The 19,483-nt window shown below is 44.7% G+C and overlaps 1 protein-coding gene across 7 annotated transcripts in view; it reads right to left on the bottom strand.

Annotated features, from left to right (window-relative positions):
• Positions 1–19,483, bottom strand: part of Sntg2 (syntrophin gamma 2) — a 226,846-nt gene that overhangs the window by 57,058 nt on the left and 150,305 nt on the right. For all 7 annotated transcript variants that reach the window (XM_074049063.1, XM_074049064.1, XM_074049066.1 and 4 more), the window contains exons 10-13: positions 13,686–13,815; positions 12,039–12,077; positions 6,354–6,470; positions 2,695–2,766 (exon numbers count right to left, since the gene is read on the bottom strand). In XM_074049063.1, the coding sequence (XP_073905164.1) occupies positions 2,695–2,766; positions 6,354–6,470; positions 12,039–12,077; positions 13,686–13,815 (358 nt within the window). The remainder of the gene's footprint in view (positions 1–2,694; positions 2,767–6,353; positions 6,471–12,038; positions 12,078–13,685; positions 13,816–19,483) is intronic.

Below are 19,483 nucleotides of genomic sequence, written 5' to 3'. Positions count from 1 at the left end.
GGGAAAGGGGTTTGTGTGGCCTGGTGGAGGTCACCTCCTTGTCACACTTCCAGAGGCAGGTTCTGGAGCAGATGGTATGGTGTGGCCAAAAAAAAAATTATTGTAACTTAATTATGTCCAGCCTCTGACTAACTGTAGGTTACTGTACCTTAAGAGAATGGTAAACACAACTTTTTTCCATATATAATTTTAAAGACAGAGAAAAAAGCCTTGAGACTCTTATGCTCACTGAGGACAGCACACACCTGGGCATTTAATCTATGCTGAGTCCCCAGGAATGCCTGGGTTCAGTCCTGTGAAGACTTAATGCCCGGGGGTCTCTGACCATTTCTTGGTCATCCTGGGTCTGATGATCTTGACCAAAGACAGCAAGTGTTTAAGAAATATTTTCAAAAGCAAAGAAAGAAGGCATAAACTGACCATGGAATGGCTGGGGACCACAGATTCACCTTGACTACCCTGGGAGTTGATGGAGCACGGAGCCCACATTCGCTCACCCGTCTCCTCCCTGGGCCTGACACATGCTCATTCCGAAGCTGCCATTCAGGACCCACTTGACTCAAGGTTAGCTACAGGGCTTGGGTGTCCTCAGTTGTCACCACTCTCAGCCCAGCAGTGTGTGGAAGCAGGTGACATGTGCACAGAATCTCTGTCTGACTGACGCTCCCTTTCTCTCTCTCTCTCTTGCTCACTTATTTCATCACTCATTCACAGATCACAGCCTGGTGGAAAATGATGTTTTCTGCAGCTCTGTGAGGGTGGCAGAAAGGCAGGGAGCCTGGCTGGCCTCTGTTTGCTTCACACTGTGATTGTGAGATATCTGGATCCACCTGTGCCATCCATTGCCGACCCACCCAAAGCTCTTCCCTAAATCCACATGCACTCAAATGTCTCCATTTGATAAGTATACCTTGCAGGCACAGCTGTGACATAAACACAACACTTGAGACACATGACACCTGTGTCCAGGAGACTGGGACTCTCCAGGTAGCTGTGCTGAGCCCCTGGCCTGGGAGGTGGCTCCACTGTACCCCATTTGCTGTCTGTCACTTGGCAATTTGCACATTTATTCTTGTGTGTCATCTGGACACCAACTGCCTTATGGTGAATGCATCCATGTGCAAGCATGTGTGAGTGTGTGTGCATGTCTGTGCACATGTGTGTGTGTACATTTCTAACCCCAGTGAGCCTTGAGAGCAGAATCTGTACCTAGAGTCCCACACCAGACCCTTCACCTCAGACCGGATACCTGAAAACTGTGTGGTGACATGTCTTAAACTAACAATATTAGTTGTTGTCCTTGCTTTGCAGAAATTATTTTTCTACCTACTGAACTTAAATGTCAAAAACAGATAACCAGAAATGAAGATGTTTATTTGGGCAATGTAAGTTGAGTGACTAATTATTTTTCTTATCACTGGTTACTGTTGGAAAAGAAAAATGGGTTCTGGAGATAGATAAGATGTGAACCTTCCTTTGCCAATTCCTAGCTACTTGACCTTGAGCACCTGACTTCTCTCTAAGCCTCAAGTGTTGACTGTAAAATGGAGTCAAAATAAAAAAGGCTCCATGACAGCATGGGAACACACAGGACACATAAATCCTCAGCTCATATCATTTTACTGTTTCCATAAAGGACACATTACCTTCAAGGCTGTGCTGAGCCGTATGAAAGATGAAAGTCTGATGATTAATTCTTAGCTCCCAGTTTCCTCACAAGTCAGCAATCAAATTACCTGGTCCCAGTGTCCCCAGACCTGCTGCCGTGACCGCTTCCCGCCAGGACCCCAAGAAAGACATCATTATGGATTTCCTTCCCCCTGTCTGCACTTCCATCACAGGCAGCCTAAAGTTCCAGATTTAAATTTAAAATAGAGCAGCTGCAAACATCCCGAGAGACTAATTTTATGATATTTTCAATTGGAGAAAAGAAATTGAACTTCTTGAAACCATCAGTCTCCATTCAAACTCTGACTTTTAATTCATGACTGTTCCAGTCAAACTGTCAGGCTAAAACTGTTATATTTCAAACTCTCATTTTGTGTACACACTTTTCTACACAGTGGATTTGCATACAAAAGACAAAAGAGGTTTGTTTGTATGCAACATTTCTGTCCTAAAAACAGTGAGCACACCCCCAGTACCATACACACCTCCACCACAGTGCACTAGCAATGGTGGGCACGACCTCCTTGCTGTGAAGTTTCTATCTACAGCTGAAGCAGGTGACTCTGAAAGCACTGTGGCCACCGTGGGTAAAACTGCCATGTTATTCTCTGAGTTGTTTCCCTCTGACTAGTTAAATTTCTTTACTAGTTACTCTGGTTGGTCAGCGCAGACTGGAAGATGGATTTGTACTTGAGTGTTGAAAGCATCTACAATAGCAGCAGAAGCAGCAAAAACATCAACAGCAGCAAAATCCAAAGTTCCTGAAATGTATCATGGTGGTTGGAAAAGCTCTAACACACAAATCTCCCCAACACACACACAACACACAACATACACGCAAAACACACACATGCACACGCACACCACCCCTCCATCCATCGACCTGCTGCATGAGGCTAGCACAGCAGATGGGGGCAGAGGGTTGGGACACTTTGCTGTTTTGTGGCCCTCAGTGAACAAGCTCCCCTGCAGCTGTAACCCTTGGGTCATCTTATTCCTCTGAGGCATCTGAGTGCTGTCACCCACCTTGTGAACTTTGAACAGCACCTCACAGAGGTTGTAGACTCTCTCTGCACACGCCCAGTCCAGGGTGCTCACCTGAAGGAAACACAAAATGGACACATGAAGGAAGACTGGCTTCTTACAGCTGAGACCTTCCACTGCTAACACATGGGAGTGACTCCCTGTGCCTCCACCATGGCTAGATGCTAAGTCACCAGGAGCACCTTGGTCACACTGTTCTTGACATGCTGCCGTGAGCTCCAACAAGAGATCTGGTGCTGTCTTTGGTGCGTGGCGTGGATGTGGAAGCACGGCGCTGAGGCAAGACCTGGCAATGCAGGAACTCCTCGTGTATTACACATGGCTGGGCATAACCATAGTAACTCATTTGAGAATCTCTTTGCACTCAATTCAGGACTAATTTTAGATTAAGTGCAGAGAATTCAAGATGAGTTTTCTTGTGAAATGATCGTGTGCTACAATGGAGAGAAAGTGCAGTCTACTGGTCCTAACTAGAGGTTCAGGTCCTCTGGGAACTCCTTGGTTTGAGCCACGTGAGTGGCAGTTCTGGTGACAATTCCACCAGAGAAAATGCTCGAGATGTGCTCAGTGCTTCAGAGCCACCCCAGTCAGAAGGTTTCTGCAAGCGTGATGCATGGTGTGAAAAGCACACCCTGGCAGGAAGAACGAGGCAAGGTGCAATGTGATAGGAAGAAGTGCAATCAGGATGGTCACGCCAAGGTTGTTCTTGGATCTAGGACAACACTCAGGCCAGAAGTGTGGCTTCTAGAATTAGCTGGAGATGGTCCTAGTGAGTATTTCAGAGTTAAGTTACAAAAAACCCAACCCTCCCCCAAGGCTGAGGTGCTCAGCATTCTGAGATGACATCGCCAGGGTTGCTGACCCCACAATTGCTCTGTCTGTCCCCTTCCCTCCTCAAGTTCCCACCAGCTGAGTCTTATGATTCCCTCACGGAGCTCGGGGCTGCTCCTATGATTAGAAAATGAGTGAACATGTATGTATTGTTTTTAACTTTCCCATTGTGACACTGCAACTTATTCTGGGAGAATCTAAAAATTACAAAATCTAAAAATCAAGAAAATTCAAATCAATGACTGAACACATTATTCAGAGACATCCTCCCTTAATAGCTGACTTGGTGTTTAAGTTTGAGTTATACACTGTCAGAATTATGTTTTTCAAAAATGTAATTTGTAATATCAGCATTTTCCTATGTCAATATTTCTCAGTGATAAAGTTTTAATGACTGTTCAGAATTTTAGTGCGTGGGTTTGTTGTTTTTGTAAGCTTTATCATTGTGACAAACATCTTAGCCTTCAGTCATTATAATGTTCAGATGAGTATGTTTAGAGGGCACGGGATTCTGACCTTATATATCATTGACTATATTTTCCTTATTAGTTCGCTATCAATATACAGCAGAACAACTTCTCTAGAGTCACATTCTATAAGGATGGAAGGAGGCTGTTTATCATTTGCACACTTCCGACTGTGTCCACAGCATGCTCACGGAGGACTTGCTCTCTGCGTTATCTGCCACAGCTCAGTGCTGGCTTTGCTGTTACAGTGACCAGTAGTCACGCCTGTCCCCTGGAGGGTGACCCTGTCTCTGCCCCAGCTCCTGGACTCCTGAGGTGGGTCGGGCTCCTAGCCCAGGGGAGTCAGACCTTGCATCTCATCGTCTTAGTCACTTGATGGACTCAGGGAAGAGACCGAGCCTCATCAGAGACAGTGACATGAGTTGATGCTCAGACTTCTGGACAGAATCCTTCTGTCTGTGGGCCTGGAGGAAACACTGCCTGCTGCTGTTGGAAGCCAGTTACTGACAATGTATCACCATTGGCTCCTCTGTTGCAACAATGTATCACACAGGTGAAAAATTGACAGTAATGGGGAAATGGCATAGGCTGAGGTGTGGCCAACCTTGACTTTGTTTTTATGTAAACCTAACACTCTCTGAAAACAGTCTATTAATTTAGAACAGAAGCGGTCTTTGTTTCTTTGCCTCTTTCTGGTTCACCTGAGCTCCACATCTCCTTTAAGGCTAGCTCAGTCCATCCTGATGCCTCTCCTGACAGCCAGGGCAGGCGTCCCTCCCCTTGAAGCCCAGCAGTGGTGCCACCTGGGGACCCTGTGACTCTCACTCCAGGGTCAAAGCTATGCTTACACAGCACAATCCTGCACAGAGGGCCCTGGGATGCAGGATGTCGATGGCTTGTGTAGTTAGTGCAGCCGGCACCCAGATGTGGATGGAGTGAGGAAAGCCAGACTGGTGGAGCCTGGCTCTTGCAAAAGGAGGTAACTAAGTTTCTGCCTGAGGAAAATTGCCATTCATTATGCCCTTCAGGTTCCTTCCACTTTTTGTTTTTTTAGTTACAGCTCTAGAGTCTTGTTAGAACAATTCAATTCAGAGCCTAACCATCTCACAGACAGGTACAATTTAAGATAAACATTTTCAAAATATCCAAGATAAGTAAGCCTTAGGCAGTGCCTGTGTTGATGACTCCAAAGTGTGCACCACTAGCAAGGCATTTTACCTGAATAAGATTGGGGGTTTTAACACTACTCAAAAGTTTTTTTTAAAAAAAGTTCTTTTCTGATGTTAGTTAGACAAAATGATACAAAATTACTTTTAGCAAAAAAGAAAATTGAGGAACATCAGTGCACTTGTTTTTAGGAGAATGCAGTTGTTATGCAAGTATGCAGGTGACTTTGAAGTAAAAGAAAAACAAGACAAAACAACAAACTTGCAACTAATGCAGTATGGTATTGTTTGTCCCATGAGATGGACAGAGTGCATTAGTGAAACCTCAGCAAGGTTTCAGGCTCTGTGAGTTTAGTTGATATACTTTGGCGAAGTAATTTTTTACTTTTATCAATGTGTAGGATGTATGTGTTAGGGAAAGGTGAGCATTGAGTATAAATTCTGAAATCATAAAAATTTTTCCACAATAAAAAGCTTAATGTAAATAAACTATACTTATCAATAAACAGAAAAGATTGCTATACTGTTTGATAATGCCTGAGGGTGGAACTTACTTGTGTCACTTTATTTACTCTTAGTGGTGGAAATTTCCATCAGCCCTGCATGTAACTTAGACTCAGGTTTTTTAGATACCCAAGTTGTCAGGTTTTGTAGCTTGATTAAGATGGGGGCGGGGTGTCAGACCACAGAGAGTGAAAATGCTCTAAACAACAAGCTTAAAAGCTTGTCTAAAAACCTTAAAAGCTCTGTTTAAAGACAGAACACTCACACTGTATGTGGTCAGTTCAGGGACAATGGTGTGGGTAGGAATCAGAAAATAAAATTACAGAACAAAAGCCTTTAACCTTCCATTCATATGTGAACCTTGCTAAAGCAGGTTATTTTAATAACATTTGGAAACTATAAGGGAAGGAAGAGCTTTAAATTTCATTATTTGGTTTAGCCATTCAACTTGAAACACCTAAGGAGAAGGGCTATGTTTTGTTTTGTTTGGATTCTTCAACCACATAACTGATGTGCCAAGACTACAGCCTTCCATCCTCTCCCTCCAAACCAGTTGAGATTTTAAGCAAAGAAACTCAACAGGATCTCAATGGATGTTTGAACTGAAAGACAGAAATGGATTCCTTTGGGAATGTGGAGTAAAGGAACCGAGGAGCTTGAAAGGTGTCCTTACCGGAGGAGTGCTGAAAATGTAGACGGAGGATCCCTTCAGGGCCAGGAACGTGGGTCTGAATGTCTCCGAGGAGTCAGGTTCCAGGAGCCTCTCATTTGCCCACCCCATGTGCACAACCTGCAGAGGGAAACCTTTGAAAATTAAAAACCAAACCTTAATGAGCACATACTGGAGAAGAAAGCTTTAATCTCAATGCCACAAAATGCAAACTATAAAAGTCAGGACATGGTTCAAATACGTACAGGAAATAGTAATAGGATTTGAGAATTCAACAATATTAAGGAAAAATTCCTGTCATGCCACGGATGTGAATGCAACTACTTATTTTGTAGTAAGTGACACGAGCAATATCATTTATGTTTTCTCATTTGCCATTTCTAAGAAAACATATTACCTAACATATCCTTATTCAGGAAAAAATTGAAACAAGGCAGACTCCCCAGACACCTCATGGACTAGCAGAGCCCTCTGCTCTCCTTCCAGATGGACCGGCACGACTGGGAGTCCTTCAGGTCTGAGGACCGCATGTCTGTGCATGGAATCCTAGGGAGGAGCTGAGTGTTTATCAGCAATGACCACAGCCCAAGGTCAGGCAGCCCAGCTCCAGGTTGTCACCTGATAAACTCTGACAGTTTTCCCTCTTATGCCTGACGAAAGACTTCCTAAAAGTCACAGTGTCAGATGAAAGTTACAGAAAGAGTTTCTGAAAACAGTATTTCCCACAATGGGAAATGCAAATTAAAGAGCCCAGTTCTGCTGAAGTGTCAGCCAAAGCTGACCCATCAACATTCTCATGGTTTTCTGTTTGAATACACAAAGCTTTGACCTCGTCCTATCAGGCCATCCTAGATAAACAGAGCTTTCTATGTAACCCAGATAGCCTCTGGCTCACAGCTCATAAATTTCCTGTTTACCCATGACCCAAGAAGATGAAAGCCATGGCAAGTGATAAAATGATAACATTTCTCTCATATGTGACCTGGGGCACATTCCACACAGCTATACCTCCCTTTTCCCTGATAAATGGAACTACAATTACCAATCTCACATGGTAATAGTGAGAATCCAATGCTATGCCACAGAAAAATCCCCTCTCAAAGTGTCAGAAGGGAGAGGGCAGCAAATGCACTGTTCAGATGGCATCCACACTGAGAAAACTACCAAAATATAACTCATGCCTTGAGTATCTGCTGGTTTGGTACCCAGTTCACAGAATGTTTAAAAATATCTAATAGTTGATTTTCCTCTTTTTGTCTGTTTAGTTGGGTCATTTAAGATACATTTTTGTGGGCTATCTACCAGTGGTAACTCTGCTACAAATGTGAAGATGTACTTAACTTCTATTTGTTAAAAAGTTGCATTTTTCTAGCTAATTTAGCAGGTGCTTAGTACCTTTAAAATCAGCATGAAATTATAGGTGTGTGCCTAGAATTCCAGCTACTTGGGAGGTGGAATTGGAAGAATCACAGTTCTAGCATGTGAGAAAAGTTAGAGAGACCTCGTCTCAATCAATAAGCCAGGCATGGTGGTGTGCGCTTGCCATATCAGGTATGAGGGAGGTACAGATAGGAAGGTCGTGGTCCAGGCAGGCCTGTGCAAAAATGAAAGAATCTATATCAAAACCAACCAAAGCAAAAAGGGCCGGACATGTGGCTCTAGTGGTAGAGCACCTGCCTGGCATTGCAATGCCCCGAGTTGCCAAAAGAAAACAAAACAACTAATGTGATTTCAATATGCGACTTCTTGGTTCTGATCCCACCACTATAATGATCTATACAGCTTATTTGCTAATATTAATTTTAAGCACGGTCACTAAAACCAGAGAATTGCAAACAGTGACTTTTACAGAATAAGGAAAAGAATATGACACCAGTGGTGTATCCCAAAAGAACTGAGCCTGCTGGTGTGAAGACAGTGGCGCTTCCCTACTGTAAGTCAGTGCATGGTCACAAGACTGCAGTTCACTAAGGGACACTGAGGGTCTGGTGAGGTGTCATCACATGGGCTTGGTCCTGGATCTGTCTGGCTTTGTGAGCAGGTGTGCAGCTGCACCTGGGTGGCTATGTCTGCTGTCAGCCAGGATGTCTGAGCTGAAGCTCTGCTACTGATTCAACCACAGGTGCAACTGGTGCTTCCAGAAAATGCAGGGGAGCTTGAGTTCCAATGATGGCACACCTTAGCAGTCAGCAGCAAGTTCGGGTCCACTCAGACGCTGTGTTTATTGCCAGGTCCTGCACCAGGGACCTGACCACTACTGAGTCAGTGAAGGAGAGACAGAGACACCAGAATCCACAAAGCAACATTACATAATGGAGTCCGAGCTCCTTCTGCAGGTCTGGAAACGTAGTTCAAGGTTCCCTGAAATGTGTCAAGCAAGCATTTCCTCTGTAAGAAATGCTAATGGCCAAGCCTTTGAGTTTGCATCTAATTAGATCCTGAGTTTGTGTCTAATTTGAGACATACAGAGCAGGAGGTGTTTGAAGCAACTCTTTTGTCTGCAGGGGAGGGCAAAATCAGCTGCTTTCCTTCATTACCTGAGTCCATTTTCAAATGTTGCTGTATCTGTCAGTTTTCATTGCTGTGACAAAATCATGGGACTGTCAACTTAAAGGAGGAGGTTTGCTTTTGGCTCACAGTTTCCAAGGTTTCAGTTCCTGGTCTCTTGGCCCTGTCGATGCTGGCCTGAGGTGACACCGGCACTCTGCTGCATGTGATACTCTGCTGGGGAGGATGTGGTGGAGTAAGGGCTCACCTTGTGCTGCTGGGGAGGGAGGGAGGGAGGGAAGGAAGGGGGCGAGAGAGAGAGAGAGAGAGAGAGAGAGAGAGAGAGAGAGAAGGGGAGGGAAAGACAGAAGGAGAGAGAGGGAGGAAGGCACCCAGGTCCAATATCCTCTTCAAGGACACATTCGCAATGACCAACCTCTTCCAACTAGGCAGCATCTCCTGACATTAGCACCACCTAATGCAAAGCTACCAGCTGGGAACCAAGCATTCAACATACAACCTTCGGTGGTGGTGGGCGGGCGTCCCGGACCTAACCCACAATAGCTGCCAAGCCTTCCCATTCTCCTCCTTCTCTTCATGAATTTTGATTTCACCAGGAGCGGACTTTGGATGGGACTCTGATGTGTAGGAACTTGAGGCAGGACTACAACGTTCACAGATACATAAGTCAATATGGACAGATGAGAAGAAGAGAGACTGATTTACACTGTAGCTGGGTCAAGGTGAGTAGGGAGATGAAGTGTGGATTCTTGATTCCTGGCTAAATTGTGGAACTCAAGATCTTTCTTTCCCACAGTAGCAGCGCAAGCGCTCCTCAGCTTGGAGAACACAGGTAGAGTCTCCATCTCTTCCAGCGCAGCGTGAGGATCACAGCCATGGTCACTGGCTGGGGATCCAGAGCTGACACTGACGCACTCTGCTCTCCCCCTCCCTCTGCCAGCTCCCCACATCTAGTTAGCACCCCACTCAGCACATAGTTCAACAAGAGTCCACATGGAGGAGCGGGTGACGAGCTGTCCTTCTGGTCACAATGGGGATGGCTGTCAATAATCTTAATCATCAGTTTGTTGGGTGTGAATGTCATGAAATCCCATGCCTAATATAATTCTGCCTAGCTCAATTAGCACAGACGTAAGTTATAGCTTGCTATTATTGGAAAGATTGGCTGCTTTGTGAGTCTTTTTTATGTATGTACAGAACATATATAACCTTAAGGAAAGCTGATTTTATCTTTCACATTTCGAATTTTGTAAAGGCTCATTGCATATTCCAAGAAGTATGTATTATGCCTTTATGAACAGCTACTGGAGTGTGTCACCATAATTGACAGGAGAGAACCATCCTAACAGAGCTGGGATTAGAATCCAGGTTCAGTGAAGCAGGGGTGCCATGCTGGCACTGATGTCACAGAAACCAGGTGACTTGCGGCAGTGTCACTGAGGTGAAGTAAGGGTGAGGTTCTTCCTTGCCTCAGACTAAGCAGGATCACTCATGTCATTTCTGGTCCTGGAGCTGTACTTCTCTGATGGAGCGATGTCCCTAAGCTGCCATCTTATGGGTGTCCCTTGTTCTTCAGCGGGAAGAGGGGTGTTCAGTTCCAAAGCAGAGGCAGCAGGTTTTGATTGCAGAACAGTGCTCTTTCCATGGTGACAAGAAGTTCGGGCACATCTGAGGAAATCCAGTGTTCCACTGCTCCATGAACACAGCGCCTTCCAACAGCTCGTTCTCAGCAGAGTGGACTTTCCCCTCCAAGGGGTCCTTCCCCGTTGTGCAGTGACCAGGAATGATTTGTCTCTTCAGTCATGGTGACCTGGGTTGGATAACAGAGGCCACAATCCTCACCAAGCCAGATGGGGAAGCTGAGGCTGAGGACCTCCAGGGTCTCCTTACTCCTCCTGGATCTCAGAAGGGTCTGACTCTTGACACACAGACTCTCAGGATACCGCTGTTAATTTTCTGGTAGGAAATCCAGTTTCAATAACGGTAAGGAATTCATGCAGACAGTGGCACCGATTGGGCCTCCTGTCCCAATACATAAATCAAGAGAAAATGCTTCTGAGTGTCAGAAGAGTTTAGAGGGCCTTCTTTCAAAACCTCGAAGTACAAATAGCATGATACAATATGGGTGTGTGCATAAAAATATAAAATGAGTCCTGGATTAATCTGAAGACACATATAAAAACATCACTCATGAAATAGCCAAACCCTCATTTGGTGACACAGAACACAAACAGTTGACAATTAATTTAGAAAAATATGAATTTAGAAGAACTTTTCTTAATTGCTTCTTTTCCAATGTAGAAAGGTTGCCTAGAGGGTTTAATTTAAAGCACAGCATAATTTCTTGTGCTTTTCAGTAAATCCTTGGTGGGGGAGACATGTTTTCCTGCATGTCTTCACTATAGGAAGGGCGTTTATGAGCTCCAGTCAAAGCAAACCGAGCATCGCACTCAGGTTCTCAAGGCTACAACGCATGCTTCCTCAAACCTGGGAACGTGATCAGGAAATGAAGGAACGATGAATAAAATGTTTCTCCTTACCTGACAGCTTAAACTATGACTTTATTCAAAAGAAGATAGAGTAACATAGTGGCTCAAACAACACAGTTGTAATGGCTTATTGTTTAGACCTTACAGAGCTAATAATGAGCAGCCCTCAAGTGACACAACCAGGCATTCAGGCTAGGAGCTGGTGTGACTGAGGAGGTGCTGGTGGGGGCAAGGCTAGTTAAGAGCTGGACTCTCAGAATGAACTTCCCAGGTCATGGGATGGCAGGACCCTGCCTGCCTGCATTGGCCTCCAGTGAAGCTTACGGATAAGGATGTCATCTGAGAAAATGATTCCAAACTCCACGGTGCATCTGCCTCACACACCCATCAGTTCACACAGCACATCTATAGCACTGCTTAAATCACATTTCTACGGTAACATTTATAATTGCCATGGGAACCACAGGCAGGTAAAATGCTGTCCTATCCTATCCCATATAAATGGATAGTTTCCGGGTTAACACGGTGGGCAGAGACCACCAATTTCACTGTGATATTTGCTAGAGTTTTCTTACCAAGATTTCCAATTCAAATTTCCAAAAACCAGAAAGTGGCTACATTTGGAGAACCACAAATTCCACCTCGCCAGAAAACCACAAATCCTACCTGGTCAGAAAACCACAAATCCTACCTGGTCAGAAGGAGAACAGCATTTATTGGCCATTTTCATCTGCAGAGAGAGGGTAGGGAGGAGTCAGCACCCAGGTATAACCAATGCTTCATGTGCCAACCTGATTGATGGCCGGTATAAACTCGGCATGAAGTGTCCCAGAAACAAGCTTCTGTTAGGATATGTTTCTTATCTCAAAGTCAAACTTCATGGTAGCAATTCTCATAATAGAAAAACTGTATTAGCATGCTTCAATTATTCTTCCCCAAACTGAGCACTTTATGACAGTGTCGCTGTGCAACTGCAGGGATGAAGGGCCAACATCTCACAGTGGAGAAAACCGTCTGTGCTGTACCTGATCTCAGGGGATCACAATGATCCCTTCACATGAGTCTTCATTTAGTCTCCCCACACCTGTGAGGTACAAGCTATTTTCCACATTTGCCAGTGAGGCAAATGGAGATGCAGAGTAACCACATTCTCTGACCACAGGTGCACATGCCTGCTCTGCTCTGCTTTTCAGGGTGACGGGGAAAATCAGCCAGCTGGAGGACCCATGCTCAAGGCATTTCTGCAAGTATCCATCTAGCTCTGCCTGGCTGGGGCTTGCTGGTTTCTTTATTTGATTTTTCCTTCTATCCATCAAACTACTTTTGTAAGTCAAAGTGTAGAATTTAAAAGCTAGAATATTAGGAAGGTACTTTCCTGCAGAAAGAAAGGCTCTGAATCTTTAGAATAGAAATCTTGCAAATTGCTACTTCCCTAAAGATTTCAAGTTTGGGCTGGGGGTGTGGCCAAGCCATAGAGTGACCGCTGCAGAGGCAAACTGCTCAGCCAACTTGTGTTTAGCAGGCAGGGACAGGCAGGGACATGAGGAAGGAGTGGTCAGCAGGGAGAGGCAGCAGGTTAGTAGGGTTGGACCACACCCACCGTCACAGGCTGCTCCCAACACCTCTGGTGCCAGGCACCAGGAACGGAGCAGGGACTGGGCGCCAATGCATTTGCTGGTAGGGAGCGAGGATGGGGGAGTTAGGCAAAAGCCCCTTTGACCAAGTGTTGGTCATCGGTCATGTCAGAGCCTCACTGCTGGGTCCTGGGCTGGCTGCAGCTTGGGGTGCTGCATAGGGATATAACGCTGGCCTGAGATTTTCCTCCAGCCCTCTCCATCCCTTTTAATTCTTCTCTTTTTAACAACTTTTGCTGACTTTGAATGTCAGACACATTGCTCAAGGACACAGACTTTTTTTCTGGCCCAGATTCCTGCAGTGAAAATGTGAGGTGTAACATTTTTGGTTTTCTAAGTCTTGTTATACATTTTCATGATGTTTTGGGAAATTACATTTTAACCCAATTAGGTTCCCCCCCAAATAAAGATGTCATGTTACCTTAATGCATTTGAATAAAATAGCTCCTGTGCTTGTGGTGAGAAAGAAAGAGAGGAAGAGAGGGAGGAAGACACAGGAGGGCGTGTGCCTGGTTTAGTCCGCACTCTCACTTGTGGATTCATCTAGATGACTTGATTTCTAACTTTCTGGGCAGAGATTTCATACACCGAAGCCAGTCCGTGTTTTGCTTGCTGCAAAGCCCTGCTGTAGGGTGCAACAGATAACACTGGCTTCATCAATGGCCCTGTGACAAGAGCAGAGGACATTCACAACGTGTGCTCACATTTTGAAGTGTCAGATTGCTGATGTTGGCCGACACCGCACGCATCCAGTCAGCACAGTCCTGGGCCGTGTAAAACTGAAGGACTCCTGTGCTGGTTCCATCCAGGGCCAGCACCTCGAAAGCACTGGACCTGTGGGAGGAGAGAAGGTGCTGTCAGGAGGCCAGGGGCATGCAGGAGAGCAGTGTGTGCTCAGCAGTGTCCTGGCGGGAAGCTGACCACTGTGCTGCTCCCTGGTGCTGATGGTCACCAGGGAAACACGGTGGGCTCCCAATCAACCAAGATGCTTCACCAAAGCAAAGGTTGGCTGTTGAGTACTCTCACCAGGAGTTCTGGGTGATTTAGTAAACATGTGAGCAGTCCAGATGGGAAGAGGCTCCCTGCTGACATTGGCTAATTGCTGCTTCATAGGTCTTGTCTTAGTAATTCTTTTGAAGGCTGTTTGTGCCAACAACGGTGGCTGTCATGGGGAATAACAGCCCTTGACAGTGACTATGATGCTGAGAAGCATCAGCAAACTCTGTGTTGACACAGACCAGAGAGCACAAGCTGCTAAGTGTCATCCTTGGGACTGTGAGCACAGACACTGCTGAGTGACGCCACTGGGACTGTGTGTGCACACTGCTGAGTGATGCCATGTGGACCGTGTGTACACACTGCTGACTGATAGCACGTGGACTGTGTGCAGACACACTGCTGAGTGACATCACAGAGACTGAGTGCTTGCAATGCTGACTGTTAGCTTTTCCTTGAAGAAACCTCATCATCTTCCTTTCCACGTGCACCAGCTTCCCACAAGCCCAGCCTTGCCAAGTTTTGAACAGCCAACTGACTTCACCTCAGCGGTCTTCTCCTGCATCACACCGTCTTTCAAAAGGGTCAAGTTGGGAGACGAAGCAGCATCACAAGGAGTGAAGCAAGGCAGGGGCAGTGTCTGGGGTGCCCTACGTTCGAGCAGCTGGAGAGAGGAGAAACAGTGGGGGAAACACACAGGAGCAGCTGTGAAGTGGGAGTGCGTCCTGGAAGTGATGTGAAACAACTTGGTGTGGAAGAAGGGTGGACTATTAGTGCTGCTGGTGTCTCAGGGGTGAGCAACTTTAACTACAGCCACGGTACATGTACAATTAAATAACCCACTCAAAATGCAGAGGTTTTATGAGTGGACGAGAAAACAAGAGTGAACCATCAGTCTGTCTTCATGAGAGACACTTCAGATTTAATGGCACAAAAGAGACCGAAAGCAAAATGACAGGAGATGCCTCAGCAAAACACAAATATGAGAAAGCTGAGTGACTCTAGCAACATCAGAGCAAACAGAACTTAAAAACAAAGATGTTTAAAATGATAAACAGTCATTCCACCAGAAGGAAATAACTGTACAAGATGCCCCACTACTGACGAATGGATTAAGAAAATGGGGTATTTATATATAATGGAATTTTATTCAACTACAAAGAAGAATGAAATTTTGCAGGTAAATGGATGGAAGTGGAGAACATCATCTCAAGTGAAGTTAGTCAGGTTCAGAAGACCAAAAGCTGCATGTTTTCTCTCACATGTGGAATACAGACCTAATACCAATACAGCAGTATTATGAAAACAGGTCACGCTAAGGGGAGGTCACATACGAGAGGGGGAATGTAGTAGAAGGAAGTTAAGAAGGTGAATGTGGTTGATGTACTCTCTATACAAGAGTGAATACAGAATTTTTAAACTTGTTGCTGCCACCATAAAAAGTGGACCAAGGTAGAAAGAAGAAAACAGAGGAGATGAACTAATTCAGGTTATATTATATATTAGAAATACATACATAGAAATGTCACAAGGAAACTCCCTGTGTAGCTATCCTAAGCAAACAAAAATGTCATTTTTTTTTCATTTACAAAATTGGAGAACAAGAGGGCAGAACAGGTCCTGTCTGGTGGGGTTGGTACCAGTGGGAGGCAGGGAGGTGCTGGGGAAAAGGTGTGGGAGGGTGAATACGGTGCAAATACTGTGTACACATGTATGTTAATGGGAAAATGAGAGCTGTTGAAACTGTTCCAGGAATGGGGATAAAGGAGAATGGTGGAGGAGTGAATTCAAGTATAACATATTTGAAATAGTGTATGAACTTTTATAAATGCCACAATGTGCCTCAGTACAATAATAAATAGTTTTAAAAGAAAAAGATTTTAGGCAGAAAGCACACTGTGAGTACAAGCAATGGCACTGGATTTATCATATGCCCGGGAAGTGACTGATGGTCAAGCATGGCTCTTAAAGAGTAGGAAAAAATATAGGGAGAGGTTAATATTGAAAGGTTTTTGTGGAATATAATTGGGAAAATGAGGTCATCATTTTGTAGTTTGAAAAAAACTAAGTCTGTCCACAGTGTCAAATGGAATGAAGACACTAGGTAGAGTGAAACAAATCTGAAGGTTTGTCATAGTTGAAACAAGAAGTGGTAAGGGCAGGAACCGTGTCTGTCTTTCATCATTGTATTTGCAGTGACTAGCATAGTAAAACACAGAGCTGAAGTAAGGAGCCAACAAAAGGAGGGGTCGAGATGTATTCAGAAAATAGAATTGACAGAATTGAAACTACAAAGGGTGAGTTCAGAACACTTCAGACAAGATCAAGTTAAAACTTGCCCAAAGTACAATTACTGCTTTTGTCAGATTACAATGGCCTGGACACACAGATTGCCCAAACTGACTCACTGCACCAACATTTGTAGTGCATTTTTGAGAGTGTCCAAAAGGTCACTGATTCATTTGTTCGAGGCTTGAAACTCATGATCAACTAGTCTGAACAGAACTGGCAGACCCCTCTGTCCACAAGGATGGTCATTCTTCCCAAGTACACACAGGATATCCTCCAGGGCAGAACATGCTAGACCACCAAGTCCCAATGACCTCTACATGTAAAGGGACAGAAATGACGTCACTGCATATTCTTCAAGCATGGCGGAATGACATTTGAAGTCAATAACATAGAAAAAGTACAAAACTCATAAACAGATGGAAATTAAAGATATGAACAGGTAACCCATGCATCAAAAAATCAATAATAGGAAATTATATCCATTCCTGCATTCATGTAAGATGAATGGAAATGAACACAAATGGCAAAACTTATGGCATAAAACTCAAGCAAAAGTGGAAATTACTGTAAAGGAATACTATGAAAAATTGAACTATGAAATCAACCAGTCCTAGAAAAACAGAAACTACAAAAACTGACTTAGGAAGAAACACACAGTCTGAACCAACAACATAACAAGCAAAGAGACTGAATTTTAACAACACACAAAAAACAACGAGCCATGAAGAAATGCTGGCGCCAATATGGTGTCATTGCTAAATTCTACCACATATTTAAATAGTATCAATTCTTCACAAACTCTTCCAAAAATAAAGCAATCACTTTTCAGCTCCCTTTGTGTGATCATAGTATCTGAATACCAAAAACAAGCACATTACCCAAAAAATGTATCTTGTGAGTACTGGTGAAAAATTCTCAATGGGAAACCAGCAAAATGAATCCAGCACCATATATTAGGTTGACTTAAGACCTGAAAATAAATTAATGTAATGTGTCATCACTATGCAATAAAAACAAAATCTCATGATCTCAGGGACTGCAGAAAATGACACAGACCCCAACACCTGCCCATGAAGGTGGACACAGGCTCATGGTGGACATGCTCTTCAGCCTGGCAGAGGAGTTCATCTGCACAAGCTGCAGGTGTAATTTAAACACAGATATAAGGAAAAGTGGATACATAGATATTACATCACATATATTATAACTAAAGAACTAATACATAAGCAAATATAACTAATTAATATATTATAACTAATACAATTAAATATAACTAAAGAATTAATACTTTGAAAGAAATAATACAATAGAATAACAGAACAGCTATTATTGTTTTGCACTGAGAGACATTCATTTTAGCTCAAAATGAAGTGCTTAATTGATTTTCAGGGAAACATGTAATACCAGTTCTTTTACCGACTTAGAAGACTGAATGTCTGAGAACAAGTTTAATTCTCGGTATTGAGTCTGTATTTCACATTAATCCACCCCAGCTATTACTGCTTTGCATTGAGAGACACATTCATTTTAGCTCAAAATGATGTGTTTAACTGGTTTCCTGGATGAAGCTTTTATGACAGATAGCACAAGGGGGCAGAACTTGACTGTGGTGAGTACAGTAACTCTCTAGGACCTTGCTGAAGAAGGAAGCCAGTGGAACTACTCAGAGGGGAAACTGAGAAAAGAGGGCCAATTTTCAGCAGCATGTTTTTGTATCATGCTCTTCCCCAGTGAGGACATGGACCCCTGCTCCAGCAGGGTCCTCACCATCACAACCACTGCAGAGCGGTGTCACTTCTCAGGTTTCGTTCACTTGAGTTGCACCAATGTGGCTGAAACACTAGTAATTTAGAGAAGTAACCAAAGAGCAACACAGGTCTTGGTGCTTTTCAGACTGAGCTGCTCTAGAGACTGCTGTAGCCTGAGCCCTGCTGACCAATGTGACCATTCAGGACAAGGGTCACCTTCAAAGCCCCTGAACATTCCCAGAGAGTGGGTGCTCCCTGGGTCCTCTGGGAGGGGAGAGCCTGGTTCCCACCCTGTCTGGACATTCCTCTGCTCATCCTTGAGGACACTGGGTGGGTAGCCAGGACAGCCACTCTGCATTTCTTTATTGGTGGGCTCATCAAAGACACTGTTTGCACTTGGAAAACGCTGGGGACTTGTCTGTGCTCATTGTGCACTAGTCCACACAAAAGAGATGATTACTAAACATGGAGACACTTATATCTATTTTTCATCCAGCTCTCATTAAAGGCTAACGAAACGTTGGGTCACTCACCTTCCTCAATCTCATTAATACCAAGTGATGTATACAACACAGGCTGACCTGAATTTAACAATGAAAGACTAGTTAGACCGCATCCATTAACATGGATGAGACAAACCCCAGGACGGCAGGACGGAGGCCAGAGCTCATTGCAGGCAGCTCTTCTACAGAGCTAATCACAGACACAATGGGACACAGCGCACAGTCACACCCTGACAAACAGCATGTGTTACATGTACTCGGGCACCCTACACCAGGTCAGGGAAGTCCCCTGCAGTCCCTCCTCGATCCACTCTCAAACCCACACTCGCTTTCCTCCACAGCAGCTCATTCTCTGCAGCTGGCACACCTGGTCTTTCTGACCTCGGGTCAGCATGCACCTTGGCAGTGGTGCGGGCAGTCAGGGGAGGGCTGGCAGAAAGTGCCTGGCCTGGGACCTGGGGGCAGTGGGTGGGGAGCTCCCTTCTACAGTGAATCCCAGATGCCTAGGGGCCAGGTGTGTGCAGGCACAGGAGGTAGATGTTCCAGTTTCCCTCCAGGCATGATCTGTATGGGCAGTGTCTTCCTGACACACCCAATCCTCTAAAATATCAATATTCACGCTGAATACATGCTTTACTGAAGGCCAAGCTCTCTTATTGCAGCCAATACAATTAAAACTTTATTATCACAACCCTAGTGAAGGAAAGGGACAAAAGTACTAACTCTACCCTTCCATTCTAATGTCCTTGTATTTGAGGCAGAGAAAACGTGAAGTGGGAGAGAGCAGAGCACCTGGGCTCCGAATGGCCTTTTACCAACCATGTGGTCTCCAGAAGGACAACAAGGCTTTTACTCTGGAGCCATCTGTGGACTGGATCCAAGCTCACAGCCATGTACGGGGTGTGGGCGGCTGTGAGATCAGGTGACTGTGCCCCCTAGCAATCGTGCCTTGGCTCTCTGGGG

The sequence above is a fragment of the Castor canadensis genome, chromosome 12 (genome assembly GCF_047511655.1).
Source record: "Castor canadensis chromosome 12, mCasCan1.hap1v2, whole genome shotgun sequence".
NCBI lineage: Eukaryota > Metazoa > Chordata > Mammalia > Rodentia > Castoridae > Castor > Castor canadensis.
This window is presented reverse-complemented; position numbering and strand designations above follow the sequence as displayed.